The sequence below is a fragment of the Serinus canaria genome, chromosome 12, assembly GCF_022539315.1.
Source record: "Serinus canaria isolate serCan28SL12 chromosome 12, serCan2020, whole genome shotgun sequence".
Lineage (NCBI taxonomy): Eukaryota > Metazoa > Chordata > Aves > Passeriformes > Fringillidae > Serinus > Serinus canaria.
In genome coordinates, this window is record NC_066326.1 from 10,689,320 (window position 1) to 10,712,874 (window position 23,555).

The window sequence follows — 23,555 nt, forward strand, 5'->3', positions numbered from 1 at the left end:
GCAGAGGTGAGTGGGATTCTTCCATCCCAGGAAGAATCAACAGCCACCCAGGCAGATAAGGTGTTGGTGAGTACCAGAGCTGTTTGGATGCTCTTTATCACCTTCATTTCCAAAATAAAGCCCAGTCTCCTTTCAGTATCCCAGGTGAGCAGGCAATGGGGAAGGACAACCTCAACTGCATGAGGATGAGGCTGCAGAAGGGAAGGCAAGTTGTGATGCTGGACTCCACGAAGGGTGGGACACAGATGGGCTCCATCTCTGGGATAAGTGGCCAAAGAGCAGGGGACGTGCTCAAGGCACGCCAAGCAGCACATCCAGCAGGGACCACAGGTGGTGGGTGCCAACTCAGGCTGTGCCAGCCCTGCCACAGCCTCCAGCCAGAAATGCTGATGTTGCCATACAACCAAGTTACCACAATTTAAGGAGCACCCCTGCAGATGGGCAGCAGCATCACCTTGCCACATGGCATGCCCGTAGCCACCAAGGTGAACCATACTTTGAAGCTTGAGCAAGCACATTTACCCCTCCCCATTCCCTGCTCCTCCATCTCCGTGCCAAAGGCAGCAATTTTTTGCCCTCTTTTAAAATAAGAAGCCACCGAAGGAAGAAGCCACAGCTCACACATCTTGCATCGAAGCTGACTCATCCCCCTGGGAGAGTCCAGGAATCTCATTCCCAGGTTATGTACTCCAGCCACAGGCTCACACTTTCCCACCAGCAGATTCAAGGAGGGAAGGAGAGGCAGGAAGGAAACCCCCAGCTGAGACAGGGAGTGTTTATCTCACCTACTGGAAACACATCTTTAATTTTGAGCGTTGAGCGTAAAAACAAGATCCCTTGAGACTCATAAACATACCAGAAAGAGAAGGAGAGCAACACAGTAACCCTGGAGAAATAAAGGGAGAATTGAGTTTGAGAAGTGTCCATCCCTCACGGTGGGGGAGGATCAGCTGGCAGGATCCATGCATGCAAGGTGCAGTTTTCAGGGGTTTGTGTCTTTTTAAAGGACTTTACTTAGTTTTTAAATAAACCACCAGAAGCATCACCCTCCCCCAGGAAACCAGGGCTGGTGGCAGTAAGCCCAACCCAACACAGTGTTTCCATCCAGGGGGCAGAGGCTGCTCCCCTCCCTCTGCCAAGGAAGCTGCCAGTACTAGATGCCTCCAAGGTCCCACATCCCAGCATCCTCACCAGAGATGCTGAGCATTTCTGTGTGGCTGTCACCAAGACACCCACTTTCCTTAACTAATTACAGATGCAGTCACCCTGGCCAAGACACAAACCTATTTCTGGAAACTTTCAAAGAAAAATAAATACATATGTAGAAAGAGAGAGACACACATGCGTGCCTACATCAGACTGCATCATATTTTCCTCCATTAATTTTTTCAGTTGCATTTTGCTCAACAACTACCAATTAATTTTTGACCACTGTTAAGGGAAAGCAAAAAGTCAGGGGAACCAGAGAACAGCCAGGCACTGACCCAGCCTCCAGGATCAGCCAGACTGCAAACTGCCCTACAGACCTCAACCTGCCCACAAGAACCTCTGCTGAGCCCCAAATCCATCCTCAGAAGGATTTGGCCATCCTTCAGTAAAAATTTACTTTTAAGTCCTGCTTGGGAGGAGCATCAGCATTGACATGAGTTCATGAGTTTGGTGGAGCTCGGGTTTTATTTGGGGTTGCTGCTGGGAGGGCTGGGAAGATGCCAGAGGGACAGGGAGGACTGCAGGTGAGAAAAGCCCTGCTGGATACATATGGATACTGTATCCTTCAGGGTGGGAAACATGACGTGGGGTTCTCCAAGGAAGTGACATCTGTGTGTCTCCAGCTCCCTCCTCCCCAAGCTCCACGGAAGAACACCACACCAAAATCTCATGTACACTTAACATCGTCCCTTCACCTGTCACTCATCCAGCTCCCACTCCCACAGCTCCAGAGGTCCATCATGTCTAGCAAGGACTACAAGTTGTCCCTAAAAAGGCAAGGAAACCCCTTACCCTGGGAACTGCCTGCCCATGGAGCAGCATTACCAGCATTAAGCCTCCAGCTACAGCAGCACCAGGTTTGCTCTGTGGATGCCGGCACATAATTAAGATCTACAGGGCTCTGTCAATCAAGGGGAGAAAGAAACAGCAGGGAACCCTCTCCTGGGACACAGCAGAAGCCCACGCATTGCTGGTGCCAGGATGCCCAAGGGATGCTGGTGGGATGGCACAAATCCAATCCACCCCTGGAGCAAGCAGCCAGTCTCTCCACCCTCCAAACTGCCTCTTCTCACCTGCTTTTATGAACTGTAAATCCCCTAAAGCCAAGCCTGTGCTCTCCCAGTGCAGCATAATTCCTAATTCTTGTTCTAAAGGGACCAGCCTCTTAACAGCCCATGGGATACTGCAACCCAGGGTGGTCCTGGAGGGAAGAGCCAGGACTGCATGCCTGGGAGATGGAGTGCTACAGGGTTTGAGGCTTCAATCTGGCCCACTAAGGAGAGGGGAGTGGGTGGGGGGCAAAAAACCTTTCCAGGGCTCCAGACACAAGGAGGAAAAGTCTAAGGAAAGCAGAGGCTGCAGAGGACAAGTCCCCTCCTGCACCAAAACATTCTCATCTAACCCTTCCCTTCAGGCCAAACCACGGAGCCTGAACCCACCAGCTCCAGTTCACACTGCAGCAGCATCAGGCTGCAGCATGGGAAAGCTGCACCACAAGAGCACACACAGCCTGGAGAGCAGCAGGACAACCCCCCTCTTTTACCCTGGAGCACCAACCTTTCCCAGTCTATTCCCAAGGAGGGAGTGCCCAGCAGGGTGGAGCAGCATCCCCACTACTCCAGAGCCACACAAGCTACACTAGTGCACAAATTGCTTCATTAAATGTCATCGCATTAAGCCAGTTTCATGAATTTAACATTGTCCCCGGACTATTGTTTGCCTGAAAATTAAATTATGGCAACATTTGTTGTTTCAACGAGTCTGTCTGTCAGGGACAGGGCTGGAGGAGGAGATGCAGGCACAGGCAGGGGATTCAACTTCAGCAGTCAGGCTCCTGTGGACATGTGTCTTCAGTGAAGATGGACAACACAGCCACAGCTTCCTTCGTGGGGGTGGGAGAAGGGAAGAATCAAGCCCACATGTTGTTTCAACAAAAGCCAACCATGCCAGATGTGAAGACATGAGCCAAGCTGCCTGGAAAGGGAAACTGTCTCTGTTTTGGTGCAAATAAAAGCTCTGATCAGCCCCAGCAGTCACTGGCCAGCACAGAAAAGCATCACCCCATATCTCTCAAGGCACCATGGACCCTGGCTACCTCCACACAAGGAGCTCAGGTTGGCAGTCCAGGGCTTTTTGATCTTTCTAGATTACAAAGCTTTGCCGCATACAGGAACACTCTGAGAAATTTCTCATTTATTCTTCCTTTTCCCTAGAGCAGCTCCTCTCTGCAGTATCAGAAACAAAGGTGACAACCTTTTGCTTTGTAAAGAAAACCACCAAATGAAGCGGACTATAAATAGCACCCAAAACTGACCTGCATCCCCAGCCAAGGGGAATGAAATGAAGACAAGTGAACGAACAGCTTCAAGGTCAGAGAGACTTTTTTATTCCCCTTCATTCAAGGACTGGTAATTTTTATCCATGCAGGAGAGCAATCCAAAATACATCATTAGAGTTGTAGCTAATAAAAACCACGCCGGCTTTTTTCAGCCCAGCGTTGTTTCCTTTGCCCATACAGGGATTATGGTGGGAGGGAGCTGCTTCCCCCAGCACCTGCCCTACCAGCAGAACCCCTCCTTGCATCCCAGGGCTGAGCACCCTGGTCATACCAGATCTGTCCCAGTACAAAGCTACCAAACGATGCTGCCCTCAAGAGCACAAAGCGTGGACAAATTAAAGCACTATCACATCATCCTGCCTTTCTCTGCCAGACTGTAGGGATGCTCCCCACTACTTCAGCCCATTCTCCGTCTGCAGAGAGCTGGCTTGTCACACAGCACTGCCTCTCTTCCCTCTCTCCAGCTGCTAAATGGCATTAAAAGAACTAAGCATCCATTAAATAAAACTTTCCCACTTGCTTCCCATGTAGACAATTGCTCTCACTGCCACGGGGAGGTTTCGTGCTGGCAGCTGGTCCACGGGTACACAAAGAGCAGGGAGGTGCCAGGATCAGCTCTGGTAGCACAGGCCATCCAGGGAAAGAACCAGAGAGAAACAGGCACATTGTCCCAGGGGTCTGCACCCTTGCCACCACGCAGCACCCACCCCAGCTCCTCTATTCCTATTTCATCCCACAATGCTTACCCCATGGGGCACCTTTCTGCTGCCTTCCCCATCAGCACCAGCCTGCCATTAGCATCCTTTCTCCTGATCCACTTCAGGAAAGCCTGCAATTAATTAAACAGGGCAGGGGACAAGAGACCAAACAGCAGATCTTCCAAGCAGCCTGGGACTGACACCATCCCACCTGGACTTGGAGACAAATGACCAGCCATGTATCAAAGTCTCAGAGATGGATTACAGGATCCAGCAGCCACTAAGGGGCAGCTGGAGTCCACATCCTGCATCCCCAAGTGCCATACCACACCTCCACCTTGCTCTTGCTCTTGATCTATGATGGATTTTCCTCCCAGCCCAGAAGGGAGGGAGGTCAGCTCATGGGGATGTCTGACCTTCCCCAGGATCATGTCTCTACCTGAGGCAGGGCTGGAACACGCAGAGACCCAGACTACACTGGAGCTGCCTGAGTTCCTGCTAAGCACACTCCTCCCTTCTCCAGCAGGCCAGGGGCTGAGGGCAAATTCCTCAGGCACCATTAAATCTGGGTTAATGGGCCTGCACAAAGGGGAAGCAGGACACCAGCACTGCCCCTTCTCACCAGGCATACCGTCAGTCCCTGCCTCCCAAACCGCTGCCTTCCTGATGAGCCAAGCCAGCCTCCCTTGCTGCCTTTGGTGGGAGGTAGGGGCCATTCTCCCACCTGAAAAGCCAAAATTAGTCAGTGTTTGTGAAAGTTAGCCAGTGAATAGGCACAATGGCTCCAACAGGAGGGATCCAACAGAGCTGGGCCCTCCCAGCTCATTTCCATTTTAATAGGGTGGCTTTTCCCCCTGCCCCTCCCTTTGGGGCCACCACAGAGGTCCCCAGCAGGAGGCACAGTCCAAAGCAAGAGTCGTGCTCCCGCTCTTCCCAGCAGAATAGAGGTCACAGACAGGGGCCACAGCCCCGCGTTCAGCAGCAGAGAGGTGCAGAAGAAAATGCTCAGCACTTCACGCTTCAACAACCAAACCAACCAGCTAGGAGAGAAAACCCACTGCTCACTGCTGGCACAGCATGCCCCCAGCCAGCCAACACACCCCTTTTTCTAATAACAGCGCCCAATGAGCATAACCCAAACATTTATGGGGGCTCAGCATCCCCATCAATGCCCCCAAAGATTGCTCATGTGCCCTGTTCTCCCAGCACTGCAAAGCCATGGCCACCAATGCCTTACACAGCCCTGCTACAACACGGGCAGGAGCAGCGAGGCACACAGCCACAAACCCCCACAGGCTCTTGCTTTTTCTTCTCCCAGCCTTATTTCCAGGGTGGCAGCCCCTGCCAGGCACAGGACGGTCTGCAGGGACCAGCGGTGAAGGTGATGGTGCCGTGTTTGGCTGGCACCTGCCACTCCTGAGCATACCCAGCAGGGCAGCACTGACTTGCCCCGAGATGCTGCCAAGCAGTGTTTTGCCCCCAAACCCCTTCGCAGAGCAATTACAGAAGGCAGGTTTACACCTGGTAGCCCTTTGGAAGACACAGGTCTTTGGCATCCACCTTTTCATCCCCGAGCCTCCTCCAGCTTTCACAAAGCTCTGCTGCCCAAAAGTCACCTTGCCTGACAGGGGTGAAGTGCAGCAGCCACTGTGCTGCCCTTGGGGCTGATGGATGGGGGCGAGGCACAGGAGTGGGCTGATGGATGGGGGTGAGGCACACGGCTGCCTGCGGGCGCCCGGCGCCAGGCACAGGCGAGACGTGCACCGTCAGCGCTTTCGGCAGCAAAGGTTGGAGTAAGGCTGGCTGCTGCTGCTGCTGCCTCCCACCTGGCCAGGAGCCAGAATCCTAGGCCTCGCTCACCTGCCGGCTTTGCACTGAGAGCAGAGCAGATGGGGAGAAAGAAGAGAGAGTTGTGGCTTGTGAGTCAAAAAGCCTGGGGGCACAGAGGGTGGGGGAAGCAGACTTCGAGGGCAGTGAGTCCCCTGACATCTCCTCTCTTTTCCCAAGGCTGTATGAGGATGCTGGAGCATCCTTTGGAGCTCCAGGAGCCTGAAAATATTCATCCCCATCCATCCTGCACGAGGCAGGAGCAGGAACCCCAGCGGCATTCCCCTCTAGGAGTCACCCCAGGACGAAGCTGGCAGCTGCCTGGAGCCACAGCCTCGCCGCCCCAGCAGATCCCAGAGGCCAGCGGTTCACGATGAATTTCTAATTGTTTCCTCCAACAATGAGACATCCTGTTCAGAGCCGGGCGGCGCAACAAAGCCCAGCGCCGGCGCGCGGGGCCCCTTCCTGCACAGCAGCAACGGGGCGATGCCGAGTGCTCCCTGCCACGAGCAAGGGGACGGGAAGGCTCCACTGCCCCCTCCCCACCGCCCCATCCACTTAACACGCCTGCTCTCCAGCCTCCACCTTGATTAAAACAGCTTAACGACTCCAGCGAGAGCTCTCGAGGGGGCGGGGAGCCGCCAAGAGGTATTTGATGGATTCACTTTGGCAACCGTCGGCTACCTTGTCATGCCAATAAAATTATTGCCATTGATTGGGGAGAGGCGTGGGCGCATGCTCCGAGGAGCGCATCTCCCTCACGGGGCCCAGCATCGGTGCCCACGGGGGCTGTAAGCATGTGGGGAGGGGGTCTTGGGTCTCCAGAGCATGGGGTGGGGATGGAGCAGGAGAGGGCATAGGGAAGAAGCAGGAGGAACAAAAGGCCCTTGTGTCGGGCAGCCAGCTGGGAAGAGGCAGCAGCACGGGCAGGAGAGCATTTCCAGGGGCTGCACAGGGGTCGATGCCTGGGGGAGTCCTCAAGGGTCACCGGCTGACACTGCCAGGGCCAGGGCAGGGTTCATGCCCCAAATGTGTCCTGTGTCTCCCCACACACACCCCAAAAGCAAAGCCAGCCTAGGCACAGGCAGTAAGTAGGGTAGCCAGCAGCAGGGTCACGAGGCGGGCCAAGCCTTCCCGCGCACTCAGGGAGCCGGATTTCACGCGCGAGACACAAAGGGCCCCTTTTCAGCCAGAGCTGCTTTCCCTGAGCACTAAGCAGAGGGTGAGGCCAAAGGATCCGTGGGGACAGGGATAGGGACGGGCAGGGTGGGCAGGGAGCCCGATGGCTTCTTCTCACAGCTCACGTGGACCATGATCAGGTCATACATCATACACAGGACGCCAACACATGGGGGTTTTTGTAATAGAAGGGAGCCAGCAGGCAACAGGGAAATCCCAAAAAGACCCTGGTCAGCAGCTCCCTCTCCCCACAGCACCTATTTTCTGTCCAGACACACCAAGGGTTGTGAACACACTGAGGCATCCTTAATTCAAAGCTTTTAGAGAATTCAAGGGGAGGTGCCTCCATAGGCTGCCAAATCTGCTCCCCCAAAGCACCATCATCTCCCTGCCCACAGGACAGGGTCCTGCAGGGGAGCCCCTCAACCTCTCCAGGCTAGGAGAGGAGCACCATGTCCTGCTGTTAGGGATGGGCATAACCCACTTAGTGTGGAGAGTTTCTTATTAGTAGTATTATTAATATTATAATTATTATCAAAGGAGTGAATCAAAGCAGCCAGACATAGGCCCAGTTCAGCTGTGCTTTCTGTGGGAGAGAATAAACAAGCCGTGGCAAGCGCAAGCCCCAGGAGGGAGCAGATTCCCAAGGGTGACACGATGCGTTCATGCCCAAGGCCAGCCAGTTCCAGGACAGAACAGGGAGCTACAGGGATTGCAGTGGTGATGGGGGAGAGAGATAATCCTCAAAATGAGAGCTCAGCTGGCTGCGAGAGATGTGTAGTCCGAGGCTACCCTGGCCGGAATGCACAGGCTGCACTGTCCTGTAACCACACCTGCCTTAGGGGTCTCCAGTGCCTGGATCCCCCCAGGTGCTGGGTACCTCCTGTAGGGCTGTGGCAGGAGGGACAGCTCACAGCCTCCCTGTCCCACTGCAGCCAAGGACAGCTGTGGGCAGGGAGCCACTGGCTGCTTTGAGAGAGGAACTCAGCTCATCCCCCAAAAAATAACCAGACTGCACCCAAAACTGGGTCAACCCACAAGGGCTACACTGAGCTCAGCAGAGCCCCAAGGCAGTGCCGTGTTTGCATAACGAGGAGCAGATGGCAGTGAAGGAGGGCAGCCGGGTCTGTACTGCACTTCCCAGAATGTCCCACTGCTCCAGCTCCCAGCCCAGCACGGGGCAGTTACTGTGAGGGACTTGCACCATCTTCAGCACACCCCCTTCAGTATCACCCTTCTTCCCTCTGTCCATACAACACCCCAAGCACACCCAAAATCAAGTCTTTGGCATACGCAGCTCAAGAGCTGACACGGGTGCAGTGTCAAACGTGCCTTTCCAGCGCATGACTGAGCACTCCCACTGCAACCATACACACAGCTTCCTATCCACCCAAAAAATATAATTATCCCAGCTTGTCTTTTGTAACTGCCCAATAAAAACATTGCCAGTTGAGGACAGGTGGTTTCCAGGAAAAACCCAAGCATTAAGACACAAGCTCCATTTCCCTTTCAAAAACATCCCCTGATATTCCTGCTGCAGCATGCTCATAGCTCACGTTCCCATGTCACTTCCCCATCCACAGCAGTCTCAGACTATAGGGTGCAAGGGCAGGTCCCTGCCAGGTCAGGAGTACAGAGGAAGTGGTTCAGTGCCAGATCCAGCAGTGTTGGAACCCATCCCTGCATTGTTCACCTGGGCATGGCTGGAATTCCCCGAGTGCCCCAGTCCCATGACTGCTGGCACGGAGGACAGCGAGCACGCGGGACCAAGGGCTTTCCAAGCCTGGCCTCTCCACATAACTTGGGATCAGCCAAAGATAACTGCCTGCCCAGTAATGCTGCAGGACAAGCTGAGACTGGGCTGCCACGGGTTCTGCTGCTGCAACTCGCTCAGCATCTCAGGGGTTGTGACCTCCATCCCCCTGGTGCCTCCACATCCCAGCCCACAGCCCCTAACCCACAGACAGTTTTGCAAATCTGACATTGCCTGCAAGATCCTTCCACCCCCCCACCAAAGTTGGGGTCTCCCTGCAGCTGTGGTGGCAGCAGGTGCTGCCCAGCACCCTGCCTTCCCGACAGCAACTGTTGGTGGCAGGGCTGGGGAGAGGCTGCAGGGCAGCCACTGGCTCGCGTGGCTTTTTGGGGGGACAAAGGGAGGTTCTGTCTGCACGCAACAGTCTGGACAAATGCTGGGCATGGGAGCTGCCATCCAAGGAAAAGCCAGACACAGCAGTGACTCTGGCCTGACCTTACCCCGGCCCAGATGGCAAGATCGGTGCCCCTCAGCAGAGCAGCATCCATTACAGGGCTCCTGGGGGTGGGGAGGGAGGCCCCCAGCTGTCAGCACAGCCCTTCCTCTCCCAGAGGAGTTGCCAGGGCTCCTGCAAAGGGCAGGGGGGACAGCAGGCTGCACCAAGCCTAGTGTGGTGTTTGCCAAGGAGACAGTGGGAAGCACACCAACAGTTTAAAAGCAGAGGAATTGCAACCACTGCTGAAGGTTGCACCCTCCCACACACATCCTCTCTGCCTGGAGGAGCCACCTTGGCTACACTCTGCTGAACCCCTGCCAGGTATCGCATCCGCTGGCCGGGGACACACTGGTTCCACTCAAAGACAGGTCAGCAGCCCCCCCCTCACACTCCCCTGCCTCCGGCCCTGGCAGCCAGGCAGCAGGATCAGGTAGCTGCTGAGGCAGCGCTTTGCCAGGCAGCCCCTGCCGCAGGAGGGCTGGGCTGCCCACCTCAAGGTCACTGCAGGGACAAGGAGAGCACCTCGTGGTGCAGGACTTGGAGCCTGCAAAGTACTCCCATGCTGCCATTAGAGAGCTCTGCAACACCAGGGGATCTGGGGGCTCCAGGCAGGATAAGCCTAGAAAACCTACCTAGCATTCCAGGACTGAGACCCATCCCTTGAGTCTCATCAGCTCCATGTCCTCATGCCCTGCAGGGCCAGAGAGCCACACCAGCTCTTTGGGGCACCAAGTTCAAAACCAGGAAAAACAAAGCTTGAGAAAGCCCTGCAGGGAGGGAGGACACTCAAACCACACCTGGGCATCAAGTTCTAACTGCAGTCATGGCTGCAGCATGCAGCCTACACACCAACCAGGCACCCACACCAGTTGATCCCTTCCAAATGGCTCTGAAGGTGCAAAGACCAGGGGAAAAATTAAAAAATAAAAGAAAGAAGAAAAATCCAATTTGCCTTCTAAAAACCAACCACCAGCCCCTCTAGGTAACTGAGATACTAGAGGTGTAACACTGTCCCTGTGGCTTTTTGAACCCTCTTCCCACATGCTCCTCCCTTTCCATCACCATCTAAAAGCTCCCATCTGGAGTCCAGAGGCAGGAGAAGCCTGCAGCAACATGACACCAGTCCCTCTGGATCCCTCATTGATCTGGAAGGGAGGACGAGCTGCCTCCATCCTAACAGCCCTGCTGCCGCCCTGCACCCTCCAAGGACTGCAGAAAGACAAGTAGAAGGTGTGGGGCTAGAGAGGACCCCTCCATCATGCCCCCCACCCCAAAGTGTGCTGCCCATGCCCCAAAAACGCTGCTAATAGGCAGGGGCACCAAGCAGGTCTGTCAGGGGTCATGGGGGAACAGGGGAAATAGGACATATGGGGACTACACAACAGCATCCTGCTCCAGATTCCTGCCAGGGAAACCACCCTGCCTCCTGCAGGGCACTCTGGCCGCACAGGCCAGGAGATGTAGAAAAAATGCAGAATACTGTGCCCAAAACAGAGTGCTGAAGCACCTTAAAAGTCACAGAGAGATGGGCCAAACCCCCAGCCAAGCTCTGGCCCGTAGCAGGGACCCTACCAGGACCTTCACATGGCCTCTCCCTGGCTGAGGATGTGTTAATGGAAGCTATGTTTACACAGGGCATGTACAGCTGTAATTACAGGCATGATGTTATGATAACAGGAAATCCGTGCCCTGTGGAGATGCAGGCAGAGAAAGGCACGCATGGAGCTATTTGCTAATTGCCACAAGCAGCCTTTTGTGCCCAGGCAGGGTGCAGGAAGTGAAGGCTCCCCCTCGCCAGGCCGGAGCCATCAGCACCCGCCTCTGCCCACCCTGCCCAGGTCAATGACAAGGCCAGATGGACAGAGGCTCCAGATGGACAGAGCCTGACTCGTGGCAGCTCCAGGGCAAAGCCCACCTGCCCCCACAACATGACAGGATGGGTTCTGAACAACCATCAGCAAGGACTCACCTTCCTTATCATAACCCTTCCAAAGGAGCAGAGGATTTATAAATTCAGTTGGCAGAGAGAAGCAAGGGGAAATTTCCCCTCATGAGCCCTTTGCACATTTCCCCAAACATATCAAGTCACTTATTATGGAAGCGCAGCCCAACCAGTGCCCCACAAAAGGCCAGTCAGGCAAGGGTCATCCCTCCCCATCAGCCCACTGAGGGCTTTCCTACCTTTTTGATCTTCCCGCTCCGCGTGCCTGCAAAGACAACAGTTTGTCCTCTGTAGTCATAGGCAGCCACCGAGGTCATGCCATCCTCCTTATCCACAAACAGAGGGGTCCCCTCGATGGTGACAGTCCCTCCCAGGGGCTGGTTAAAATCCTGGCCACAGAAGTTGTCGTCGATCTGCAGTGGCTGTTGGAAGAAAGCAGAGGAGAGATGAGCTTTTTGCCAATGCCTCAACACGTTGGACCTCACAGATGGCAATCAGCCATCTCCTACCTTCACCCCCCAGCCACAGCACCTTTGGCAGCCTCCTACTGCAGCCATCCCACCTCACCAGCCAAGGGAAGGCATGGGTTGCTATTTCCCTAACGTTCCTTACACACTGATGTAAGGCACTTGGGACAGATGCGCTGCATGCAGGCCCTCTCTACATTTGAACAGGCTCTGGAGTCCAAGACCAAGGCTCTCTGTCCTCTGCATCCTGCAGAGCAGCACTTACAAACACAGCAGGAGCCAGTGGAGCAACCCTGCTCCCCCCTCCCTCCTTGCCAGTGCCATCTCAGACACGTGGGATGCCAGCACAAGCTCCCCACCACACACACATTCCTCTCCTCCTCATCCCAGCACTAGTTTCAAAAAAAAATCAGCTTGGCAGTGAGGCAGGAGGGGCTGAATCCTGCACCCCAGCCTTCCCCCAAAGAAAAAAACATTTCCCAGATGAGGCCATGCCAAGGCAAACAAGTCAGGGCTCCTGGAAGAGCTTCACTTCACATAGCAAAGCCTCCAGCAAACACACTACCCACCTGCCAGCCCTGTTCCTCCTCCCGCAGGAACGTCTTCGGGAAATCCCCACATTTTTTCCATGCTGCCTTGCCCCAGACAAGGCGCCTGACTCAGCCAGCTGCCTCCTCAGTACAGCTCAAACCCACAGATCTGAAGAAGCTTCTGCAAGCTTTCCCTCTGCCTGGGGAAAGGCAGAAGCAGGGCTGCACTGGCCTCTGTCCACTCTCAGGGTTGTGAGAGCATGGACTTCCTTCAGGGATGGTGCCATGATGGGCAAGGCAAAGACAAGGGGATGCCCTCTGTGAAAGCTGAGATGCAGGCAGGGGAGTGGGAGCAGGACCAGATCCACCAGCATTCACCCCTACCTCGAGCATCCTCACCAGACCTGCAGAGCAGAACAACAGACCCTGGCCACAGCTGTCTGGCCTGGGGGGCACATGGGCCTCCCAGTGTTCCCACACGAGGCAACAGCCTCACGTGGTCACACAGCATCAGCAAAATCCCTGCTCTGTCCCAGGCAGTGAAGGGCTTTGCCAAATCCCCAAGGGTGGCAGCGAGCCTGGATACAGGAGGGTAAAGAGGCAAGGCAGGCATGGCTGACAGGGAGACAGCCTGCTCCGGTCACGGGATTCTTCCGCTTCACAAGGCTCCTTATATAATTCTGAATTTAAAGGGGAGAGAGGTTTTTTGGCAAGCAGCAGGCTCCAAATGCATGCCAGTCCCCAAGGGGTTTTAAATCCATACCGCATGTGCACAGAGCATATGGGAAAATGCCGAGCTCCCAAGCTCCACGTACGCAAGGGCAGTACAGAGCTCTGTAATTCCCACTCATCTCTGCCTGGGAAGTGAGGATCAGCCCAGACCAGCTCCCACCAACAGGCACCCATGTGGAGGGGAGAAAACACGGCACTTTTCCGTGCCCCAGCACAATACACTTGCAGCTTCAATGGCATTGACCTCCCACAGCCATGGCAAGGCTGCTCGCCCTCCTCACCATGCCACCATTCCAGCTCCAGGGCCAGTGGTCCCAATCCCTGCAGTTCCTGCAGCAGGAACTCAATGCTGTGTCAGCCTTCCAAAAAGGAAGGACCAGTCAGACTGAGCCCTCCAGGCACTCCAGGGATGCTGGTCTGCCCCCTCAGTTACTCCAACTTCTGGTTTTGGGTGTTAAGCTAATGTACAAAGATCAAATCCCTTCCCTGCCTGACTGTTGCTCATCCTTCTCTGAACTAGGGGAACTCTGACAGTCATGACAGACACAGGGATCCCCAAAACAGGAACATGGGGCACTGCACGTCTCTGCAAACACAAGATAAAGAGGGAAGGGAAATCACAAGCTCTGCACTCATCCTCTGAATGCCAGTCTTGCCCTCTCCTATCCATTGGCTAACACACACACTAAGCATCCTCCTCTGCATTACGAGAATAGGAATTTTAAAACAGCAGATCCTAGAAAATTATCTTCCTAATCACAGAGTGAGATGCCAGCAATGCTCCAGCCGATACACAGCTCCCATCCAAATACCTGGGATTTCTCAGCTGCTTTGCTGGGGAAAAGATTCTGTCCCCCACAGCCCAAATAAACCCCAGCACCTCCCACCCAGCCATCTGCAGTAGCAGAAGGGTTCGGGGCAATGCTGCAAAGGTATTCAAGCCCTGGCACCCCTGGGTGCAGGTTCTGCTCTCTCTGAGCTCAATCTGCAGCTTCCCCAACCCCACGGCTGCTGAATATGCAAGAGGAGAGATGTTTATGGTGTTTACTGCTCTCTGCTTTGTCTCAACATACTCTCTGGGAAATGACAAATACAGCTGCGCTCTGGGACCGAGGAACTCCCGCCGCCGCCATGCCGACACCACCTCGATAAATAATTACGCCGACAATTAGCTCATTAACAGCAAACTGCCTCGTTAGGGAAGCGCAGGCGGCACAGAGGTCGGGCCAAGGGCGGCAGTGCCGGGGTTATGGAACCCACCGACATCCCTGGCAGATGCGGGCTGCAGGGAGAGGCAAGGCAGAGGGACGGAGGGCAGGATGGACAGAGGGGGACAGCTGTGCCCCAGCCGGTGCTGGCAGGGACAGACACACACCATGGCATGTGGGTCCAGTGACCTTGCAGCGTTTGAGCCTGCGGATGCTGGGATCTGCAAGAGACTCGGGGATCGGCAGGAGGCGTCGGGATCTGCCCAATCTCTCATTTGCCTGGGGTTTTTGCAGGGACCGCAGCCTTCAGCCTATTGCAAGGGCGGGGTTGGGGGTCTTTTTAATTATTTTTTATCTTTTGTTTTTATTTCCATGCTTTTCTTTGGCACTCCTCTCAGTTGCCCCTGGCTCAGACACCCCAGGGCAGCTATCTGCACAGCACAGCAGTCTTCTCTCTCCCAGCACTATTTTTTCCTCCCCAAAACAGGGTCAGGAAATTCGGATTTCCTGGGGAAAGGGACCTGAAGGAGAGGGAAAGCAGGCCCACAGCACCAAGTGAGCAGGAGCGGGTGTCTCCTGATATGCCTTGTCTCATTGCCTCTCTTCAAGCCCACTTACGAAAGCAATGAGGGAACAGACAGCACGACAAGGCTCGCATCACTCAGCATTATTAATTAGCCAGTAATTCGCCAGTTAACACCATTATAGGCTCACCCCATTCCCTCTGTGCACCTCCAGGGGCTGTGATGGAGGATGTGGAGGGATGCAAAGAGCCAGGGAGGAGGTTACAGGAGGCTGGTACTAAGTGCCAGGCTGGGATGCCAGGCTTTTTGTGCATTAATTACTGCTCAGGAATAATCTGAGTGTGGTAACGTTTGTTACCACCTGCATTTCTCTGGCTGCCCCGGAAAGGATTTGGCTTATCCTGGCCCACTTTAAGCCAGTTTGTCACCAGCCATTGTCCTGAGCCAGCAAACTGGGCAGCAAGCCTTACTGAGGAGTCAAAACTCATTTTCTCCCTGGGGTAGCCCAGAGAAAGCTGATGCCACATCACACTGGCTCCAGGCACTAGCTCTGCCCACACTGCCAGCCCAGGAGTCAAGGGCTCCAGGAACTCTAAATAACTCCCTGCTGCAACATCTGCACTCCAGCTCCAGCCCTGTGCCCTTTCCCAGCCCCACTACACCAGCCCTTGCTCCCCCCAGTCTGGGGACAGGAGCACTGGGCAGATGTGCTGAGCACATCTGGCCCCAGGCACAAAGACCTCCCAGCCCTGTGCTGCACAGGGGAAGAAAAGAGCCTGGCTACACAACACCAAACCCCTCTGAGTGAAACCTGGGAGCAGCAAAGCCTCTGGAGAGGGTCAGGGGCAATTTAGGCAGTGGGGCTGGCACAGGGAAATGGCCTGGGTGCTCCCACAAGGTGCCTCTTCTGCATTTGGTAGTCCATGCTCAGGTCTGAAGGCACCAGTGTGAGGAGTCTTCCTACACAGCCAGCTCACTTCCCCTTCCCTCTTCCAGATCACTGGATTCCAGAAGGAGGGAGAGAGAAATGGGAAGCAGGAATTCACTCCACTCACCCGCACTGGAGAGGAATCACCAGCATCTCCTGAGCTATCTGCCAAGCCTGGTAGCCTGTCCTCCCAGCTCCAGCACCAGCTCTGGAGCTACCCTGCAGCACTGAGGGTGAGTATCCAGTGGCCCTGCACTATTTGAGATCTGGGAGTGCAGTGCTGACAAAACCTCCTCCAGCATGGGCCAGCCTCACCCCTTACTGCCATGAAGGAACACAGCAAGAGAGCTCCTTGCACATTTCCATATGGATGAGGTGTAAATCCCAAACAACCACTGACTTGAGCAATTATATTTTGCCTCCTTATAAATTAAAAAACCAGTATGTCCTTTATTTTCTGGCCACTCCTCAGCACCAAGAGATGGTGACCCACCAGGACTGCCCTGACCCACTCCAGAGGTGGCTTTATTTTATTAGGGTCACAGAAATTCCTGCCAGAAAGAGGCTACATACTTCCAGTGGTCTGGTTTGGCCTGTGCACAACACAGCAAGGAGCTGAGGGCTTGACTTATGATCCAGTCATGTCCTGCCCCGCTCTGCCTGGCAGCTGGAGAAGGACGGGGACAGAAAACACCACCTGGTTCCCCTGGAGAAGGGTGTCACTCCCCAGCCCAACTCTTACAAAAGCAGGAGCCTCCCCATCAGGGCACACATCCTTCTAGCCCCAAGAGCCATATCTGCAGGACCCAGAGAGTACCTTGAGATCCAGTCACTCCCAGGGGCTGGCCACCAGGCAGCAATCCTAGGACCAGGGTTTAAAACCATCCCTGGAGTGCAGGGGGGCAGAGCAGCCTCCCCAAACCCAGGGATGTGGGGCACTGGGAGCAGCAAGCCAGGAGTGCAGGAGGCAGCACGGAGCAGTGAGCAGCTCCACACCAGAGCCAGCAGCTGCACGGCCCAACAGGCAGCCGTGTAACGATTTCATCATTTTCCAGCAAAATTGAATTAGTTCAAAGCCAAAATCTGATTTGTGAGCCCAGCGCTCTTGACAGCAAACCCTTTACTTTGTCAGGCAGCTGTTAGCTGTCTCCTTCAGAGCAGCGGTGAGGACGGTGGGAGAGAGGGCAGGGCTGCTCCACAGGGACCCCCCTGCCTACCTGCCTGCACCCAAAGCTCTGCTTGAGCACGCCTGGGGGCTTGCAGATGGGTGCTGAACACCAACAAGCTGGACTTGGGGGAGGTGGGTGATAGCAGGTGTGTCAGGACCTCCACCAGACCCTCCCAAACACACACACCAGCAGCCCAACACTGCCTCAGCCCCATATCTGACCCTACTCGGGGACTATCCAGCCTATGACCTCTCCATCGCCTGGAGTTGTATCCTCCAGCAACTACAAGTGGTTTGTAACATTGCCCAGAAAAGAATGCAGTAACAGTGACAGTTCAATGAGAAAACAAACCCCAAGAGCCAAGCTGGGAGGTCCCCTGCCCACCAGGACTCAGAGGTCCCACACTGAGCAGCTGAGACACCAGCAGGGAGCGGAGGCACCCAGGTGAGAACCAGGCAGGAAAATACCTCTCTGGGGACAGAGGGGAGGGCTCCCTCAGTTGGGAATCACTGCTCCAGGACAGCAGCACTCACTTCCTGCACCCTTGGATGACAGTTTGCACTGGTCATTCCCAAAAGCCACTTCACTGACAGTGCCTTGGTGCCTCCATGATGAACATCTGACCAACTTCTGCTGGGACCACCAGCCTCTCCACCTCCCTCCATCAGGTCAGCACTCCCTGTCCTGCACATCCTGCTGCTTCCAACACCTTCTGCTTAGCCACCGCCAAGCCCCAGGTGACACAACACCCACAAACCCATCTGCAAGGGACTCTACAGAAGAGCTGCAGCAGATGCCCTGAGGCCTGAGCATCCCACCCTCCCAGCCCCAACTCACTGACATTGCCTATATCCACAGGGAAAACACAGCTCAGGTCAAATCACTGGGTAAGGTCCAGCTAGAGAACACCACCAGAAACCAGAAACAGTCTGGCTTGAGTAAAGACAGGTGGGAACTCACCGAGTTGATGCAGCCCAGCTCCTTATTCAAGAGCCAGGGCAGTGACAGTTTCCCTTCCCCTCTGTAGCACGACTGGATACGCTCCTTGATCTTATCCTTGATCTTCTTCAACGTGAAGAGACAGAGCACAGACTCCTTGGGAGGCTTAACCCTATTTTTCTGGCCCTGGGAGAAGATGGTGAAGAGGATATCCTCCTGCTCTGAGATGCCCAGGTACTTGGCCAAAGCCTTGCCAGGCTTGGTCAGGTAGGCGTCCTGGATCAGCCGGTACTCGATGCCATCCTGCACGCAGCCAATGGGGAATTCCACATAGGAGTAGAACTTGGGGTCATCCACACAGAGGCGGACGATCTTGGAGGTGAAAAACTGCTCCCCAGTGGAGTCGGGAGAGGTCAGCTGGGTGTCCAGCTGCAGGGTCAGGTAGTAAACAAACTGCTCACTGCTGAAGCTATAGATGTAGTAGATGTCAAAGGTGGGGAACTTGGAGAGTGTATCCGAGGGGATTTTGAGCTGCGAGGAGACAAACTCATCCTGGTAGACAAAGCCAAACATCTCCGCGTTCTCCTCGTTGGCCATCAGCTTGCGGCTGGAGAGAGTGGGGAAATACTCCGACTTCCCATCAATGGGCGTCCCGATGAAGAGCTTGTTCTGCCCGTTCAGCACCTCGATGATGACACCGGACATGGTGCCCGACTCGTTGACACTGGAGAGGTAGTGCTCCTTGCGGTGGTGGGGCTCACCCAACTTGAAGAGGTCATCCAGCCGCAGGAACTGGCAAATCCCCTGGGAGGCACTGCCGCAGGCAATCAGCCGATTCCCCGAGTAGTCCACCAGCAGCAGTTTGTTCACGTTGTTGGTCGTGACCAGCCCGTGCGGGCAGGACTGGACGCTGGGCGGAGGGTAACACTTCTCATTGTCCTCCACGGGCCCCGTCACGTGGGTCCGCAGCAGCGTGAGGTTATTGGAGAGCTTGTAGATCCGATTGACAGCCCCCACGTAGACCTCCCCAGTTTTGTTATGGACCACCAAGTGTGTCAAGCTCCAGTCTGTAACCGGGAAAGTCCTAAAGGGAGATTTGGGGTTGCCTTCCGCCAGCGGTAGCCAGGTGCTCCCCAAGAGCAGCAAGGTCCAAATGTGGATGGACAAGTGGTGCTTGAGCCAAAGGAGCCACATTGCAGCAGCCTCACATCCAGTCAAGGCCATGCCCAAACCCAGCCACAAAATAAATAGAAACAAACCCAAACTAAAGGGATGGGGGAGGGAGGAGGAGCTAATGGGAAACACTCTCCTCTGCTTCCTCTGCGCTCAGCATTCAGGGAATCGTGGGCGTGGCCAGTCCAGTCAACCCTAGAGGGAGAAAGACAAGAAAAATGGGGTTAGGAGGCTTTCCTGCAGTCTCAAGCATGTTCCACCCCACCCAGAAGACCCTGCTGCTTCACATTTTTCTAGCAGGCAGAAGAGAACCTGATCTGCTGCCCCAGGCCCACTCCATGGTGGTGCTGGGAACAGATGCAAAATCCCGATCAGCAGCAAGCACAGCCCAAGTCCCTACACAGAGGAGGATCTCAAAAGCACCTTTTAAAGGCATTGAGAGAGCCAAGAGCCCTGGCATGTTGCCCGCTATCCTGCCACCTGCCTGCCAGGGGGGTCACAGGCAGGAGGGGCTGGAGGGAGCGCGCGGGCATGACAAGGACAAGCCTGTCCTTCTGGCATTTCTATGCATTAGAAAACACAGGTCCAGACATGAGACAGTTGGTTTGAGAGGCTCCAGAGGGACAAGGGGGCACACGCAGGGGGGGTGGGATGCTCCGCCTGCTGCTGTGCCACAGCTGGGGCTCACCAACAGGGAGAAGCAAAGCAGCAGGGAGCCCGCCAAATACCCCACGCCAGGGTGACCTTTGCCTCCTGGCAGCAGGGAGGAGATGGCCACAGGAAACCAATGCACAGCTCTGTTCTCTGTGTCAGCTCAGCAGTCAGTTCATTATACCCCATCCCTGTCTCCTCCATCCACCCTCCCCACACAGGCACAAGCACCCCTAGACTAACCTGGGGTTGTGTAAACCCCCCTGTCAGCACGCAGCCCATCCCACCATCACAATCCATCACAATCCATCCACCCCAGGTGGGACCAAGGTCCATGGCTGGGGCGCCAGCTCAGTTTCCCAGCCAATGCAGATAAGCCACTCCAGAAGGGAGTGGAGGAGAAGGAGAGCCTCTCCCTCTCTCCTTATCATCCATCTCTGACTCAGCCCAGGATAACCTCCAAGAGGATCCCTAGCAGGGAGTGGCCCAGGTAGGAAATATGGCCCGCGGTGACTGGCAGCTCTGCCAGATCCCAGCCCTGGTGAGGCAGGGTGTCAGAGGGCAGCCAGATGCCATATCAGCAGGGCTGAACGCTGCCCCAGCCTCAGCATCCTGCCTTTGGCAGAGCTCTGGGACCCACCAGCTAGGCAACATGCAAACCTTGGGGGGCTGCATCATCACTGAGCCAGCACTGAGCCATATGGCTAACCCAAGCTCCCCTCCCAAGCCACAGAGCCCAACTGGGAGAGATCTAAGGAAAAGGAGAAACTTCTTTCCCCCTTCTCCAACTCCCAGCACACACAAGACTCCCCTCTCCTTTTTCAGGGCAAGCCCAGCCCTGGCCACCCCTGCAGCCCTGCCAGCTCCCCTGAGCCTCAGATACATTGGGCAAAGCTTCTGCACCACTTCCAAACCCTCTCTGCAGATCTGCCTCAGCCCACAATGCTCCTCACCCTGCTGTCTTCAACTTCCCAACACATCCACCTCCAAGGCAACAGTCTCAAGGGATATTTGGACCACAGCGCATGAGCAGCACTGAGACCAAATCCAGATGCCACAAAGCTCCATGGGTATGGAGGCAACCAAAACAACACCCTGGAAATCATCCTCATGGTCCTAAGCACCCATTCCTACCAACATTTCCAACACCGGGAGCCTCCCAACAAAGAATAGGTAGTGACAACACTGTGAGGGCAAGGGCACTCTCAGAAGACACACTGCTCAGAATCTTCATTTGTCTGAGTTTGTTGGTAAGAGAATAAAGACAAGCACCCTAGATCAGAGCTTATTAGCCCAAACCACATTGATATGGGACCAAGTGGCACTGTGAGCACAAACCCACTGGTTAGCCCAGAAAGCCACAGCCCAGCAGCTGCAGGCATTGGGGTTTCCTGAAGGAAACCCGAATGTGGTTCCCCACCCCAAGAAACTGGCACAGCTGTCACCGAGACACTGCTCCCATAACACTGAGCCCCCCAGGAACAGCACAGTGGCTGCCTGGCAACGAGACCAACACCAAATTCATGTGTCAGTGATATGCCAAGGAGAGAAGGAATGGGGAAGATGGGGAAGGTGACAGTGGGAGATTGGTGCAGCGTGGGGATGCCAACAAGAGCAACTCCTGCCAGGATGAGAGAGCATGACAGGGAACTTGCTTTCTTGGTGCATTTCTATGATTCATTGCTTCTATTTCAGGAAGTGGGTGAGAGAACTAGAGGTCGAGCTGCTGCCACAAACCAGGGCTAGAAAGCCCAACAGGAGATTCCCAAATTAACGTAGGGCGCTGCAAATCAGGAGTTGGAACGAGAGCAAAGTGAGGCAGAGCTGGGGCAAGCTGAGAGATGACACTCTGCAGAGCTCCTCAGAGATTTCTGCTCCTAAATATACTGCAGCAGCAACATCTCGTCCTAGTGACCTGACACCAGTGGTGGTTTTGTCCAGTCCTGCTTAAAACCATCAGCAACGATTAATAAAAATAAAACAGCACAAAAGGTTAGTTAGTCTGCTTTCTTTGGGATTCAGTGATATGTGTTCCTGAACTTTGGATTGAACTAAAGCAGGGCTCAAGCCCACCACCGTGTAGGCAGCCCTGCACTGGAGCCTGGGTGCCAGCACAGCCCCTGCTCCCTGCCTGTGGGAGCAGCAGCCAAAGGGCATTTCCCTGCTGTCACACAGCCTCCAAGTGCCATGGAGAGGTCACAGTGCAGCTAAGGCAGGGCAGCTCCTCCACTGGCACACTCTTTAAACCACAGGGCACCCAAACCCCTGAGGCTGCATTCAAGCAGCACCTCGCCCTGGGGTCACCCAGTCCAGGGCCACCATATGGCTGCCACCACCAGGAAGCAAGACCTGCACCACAAACACATCCAGTGAAGTCCAAAGGCATGGAAAACCCTGGGCAGGTACCCTGGAGCTGAGCCCTGCCCTGAAACAGGCAGCAATAAAATAATTCACTCCAGCCTGGCTGCATGCATGCCAGCTGGGAGAGTAGGACCACAAATGCAGTTGGCAGCAAGTGATGCAGCACAGAGCATCTGCAGCACTGAGCATTCCCAGGGCTCACCCCACAGAGGGCCACACTGCTGGCCAGACAGCACCACAGGCTTGTGTTTTGATTTCCATGTGCACACACACATAATATATGTATATACACACATATATTTATAGAAGGAAACCAGCCATCACAAACAAAGCCAGCACAAGAGCTAAATCCTCCCCAGTCCCCTTCATCCTCCCTGGAAAGGACATTTGCTCACAATTTCACCTCCAAGTGGCCACACTGAGATGGTTGCAGCCACTGCAAGACTTGGATGGGGGTCACCCACCTCAGCAGGGCCAACACTCACAGATCCCACCTTGTTTCAATGAGCCTTTCAGCAGCAAGCAATGGACATGCCCCAGAGATGCCAGTGCCACCCTTCCTGGCTGCTGGAGAGGTGGCAAGGGGCAGCAGCACTCATCCCCAGAGGCTGAGAGCTCCCTGGTCCTGCAATATACCCAAAAACCTGCTCTTGGGATGGGAGATCACACTTTGGGAAAACAATCATCACTTTTGATAGCACAAAGAAAGAGTACTGGGATGAAAAACTAACCTTAAAAGGCAAAGACTGGACAGAGAGTTAAGGACCACCTCTCCACTCATCCAGGCAGCAAGTCCAAGAGTCAGCACTAGCCTACAAATCAGCAACACTCAGGGGAGCACCCACAGACAGGGATTAAACATGCAGACAAGCACAGAGGTACAGATCTGGCACTCACAGACCTGCCTGCCATCCCTGCTTTTCCATCAACATGACCCCAGCAGATTCTCTCCCAGAAAAACACCCCAAGAGCTTTATAGCCTTGCACTTTAGCAAGGGAGGTTGGAGGAGAGAAAGCATAGGATTGAAAACCCCCAAATAACCCACCCACAAAAGGGGAAATGGCATCTAAAGGGCCTCCACCTGTAATCCCTCCAAGTCACTTGCTACTCTCAGCAATAAGAAACAGTCAAGAAGGGACCAGCTACAAGCTGCCAGTAATTAGCAAAGGGGAGAGGGGGGAGATTATCCAGGGGAGAAAAAAGCCTTCAGGTCACAGGAGAGGCAGCCTCACCCTAGAGCTGCTGTATTTTTAGGTTCATCTGCCTGGGAAAAGCCTTGCAATGAGGAAAGCCTGGTGGTGGTACAAATTCGAGCTGCACTACATATGCAACTGCTGCAACAGGGCTAAACTTTAACTCCTCCTTTCACTGCATACAGCCATTGAAAACTATTTGGCTAGGGTCCCTCCCTAGCCAGTGAGTTAAATCAT

At 54.7% G+C, this 23,555-nt stretch overlaps 1 protein-coding gene across 1 annotated transcript in view; it reads right to left on the reverse strand.

Annotated features, from left to right (window-relative positions):
* Nucleotides 1-23,555, reverse strand: part of PLXNA1 (plexin A1) — a 114,283-nt gene that overhangs the window by 81,167 nt on the left and 9,561 nt on the right. Inside the window, exons 2-3 of the mRNA XM_050979178.1 lie at nucleotides 17,961-19,307; nucleotides 11,682-11,864 (exon numbers count right to left, since the gene is read on the reverse strand). Of these exons, the coding sequence (XP_050835135.1) occupies nucleotides 11,682-11,864; nucleotides 17,961-19,163 (1,386 nt within the window). The 5' untranslated portion in view covers nucleotides 19,164-19,307. The remainder of the gene's footprint in view (nucleotides 1-11,681; nucleotides 11,865-17,960; nucleotides 19,308-23,555) is intronic.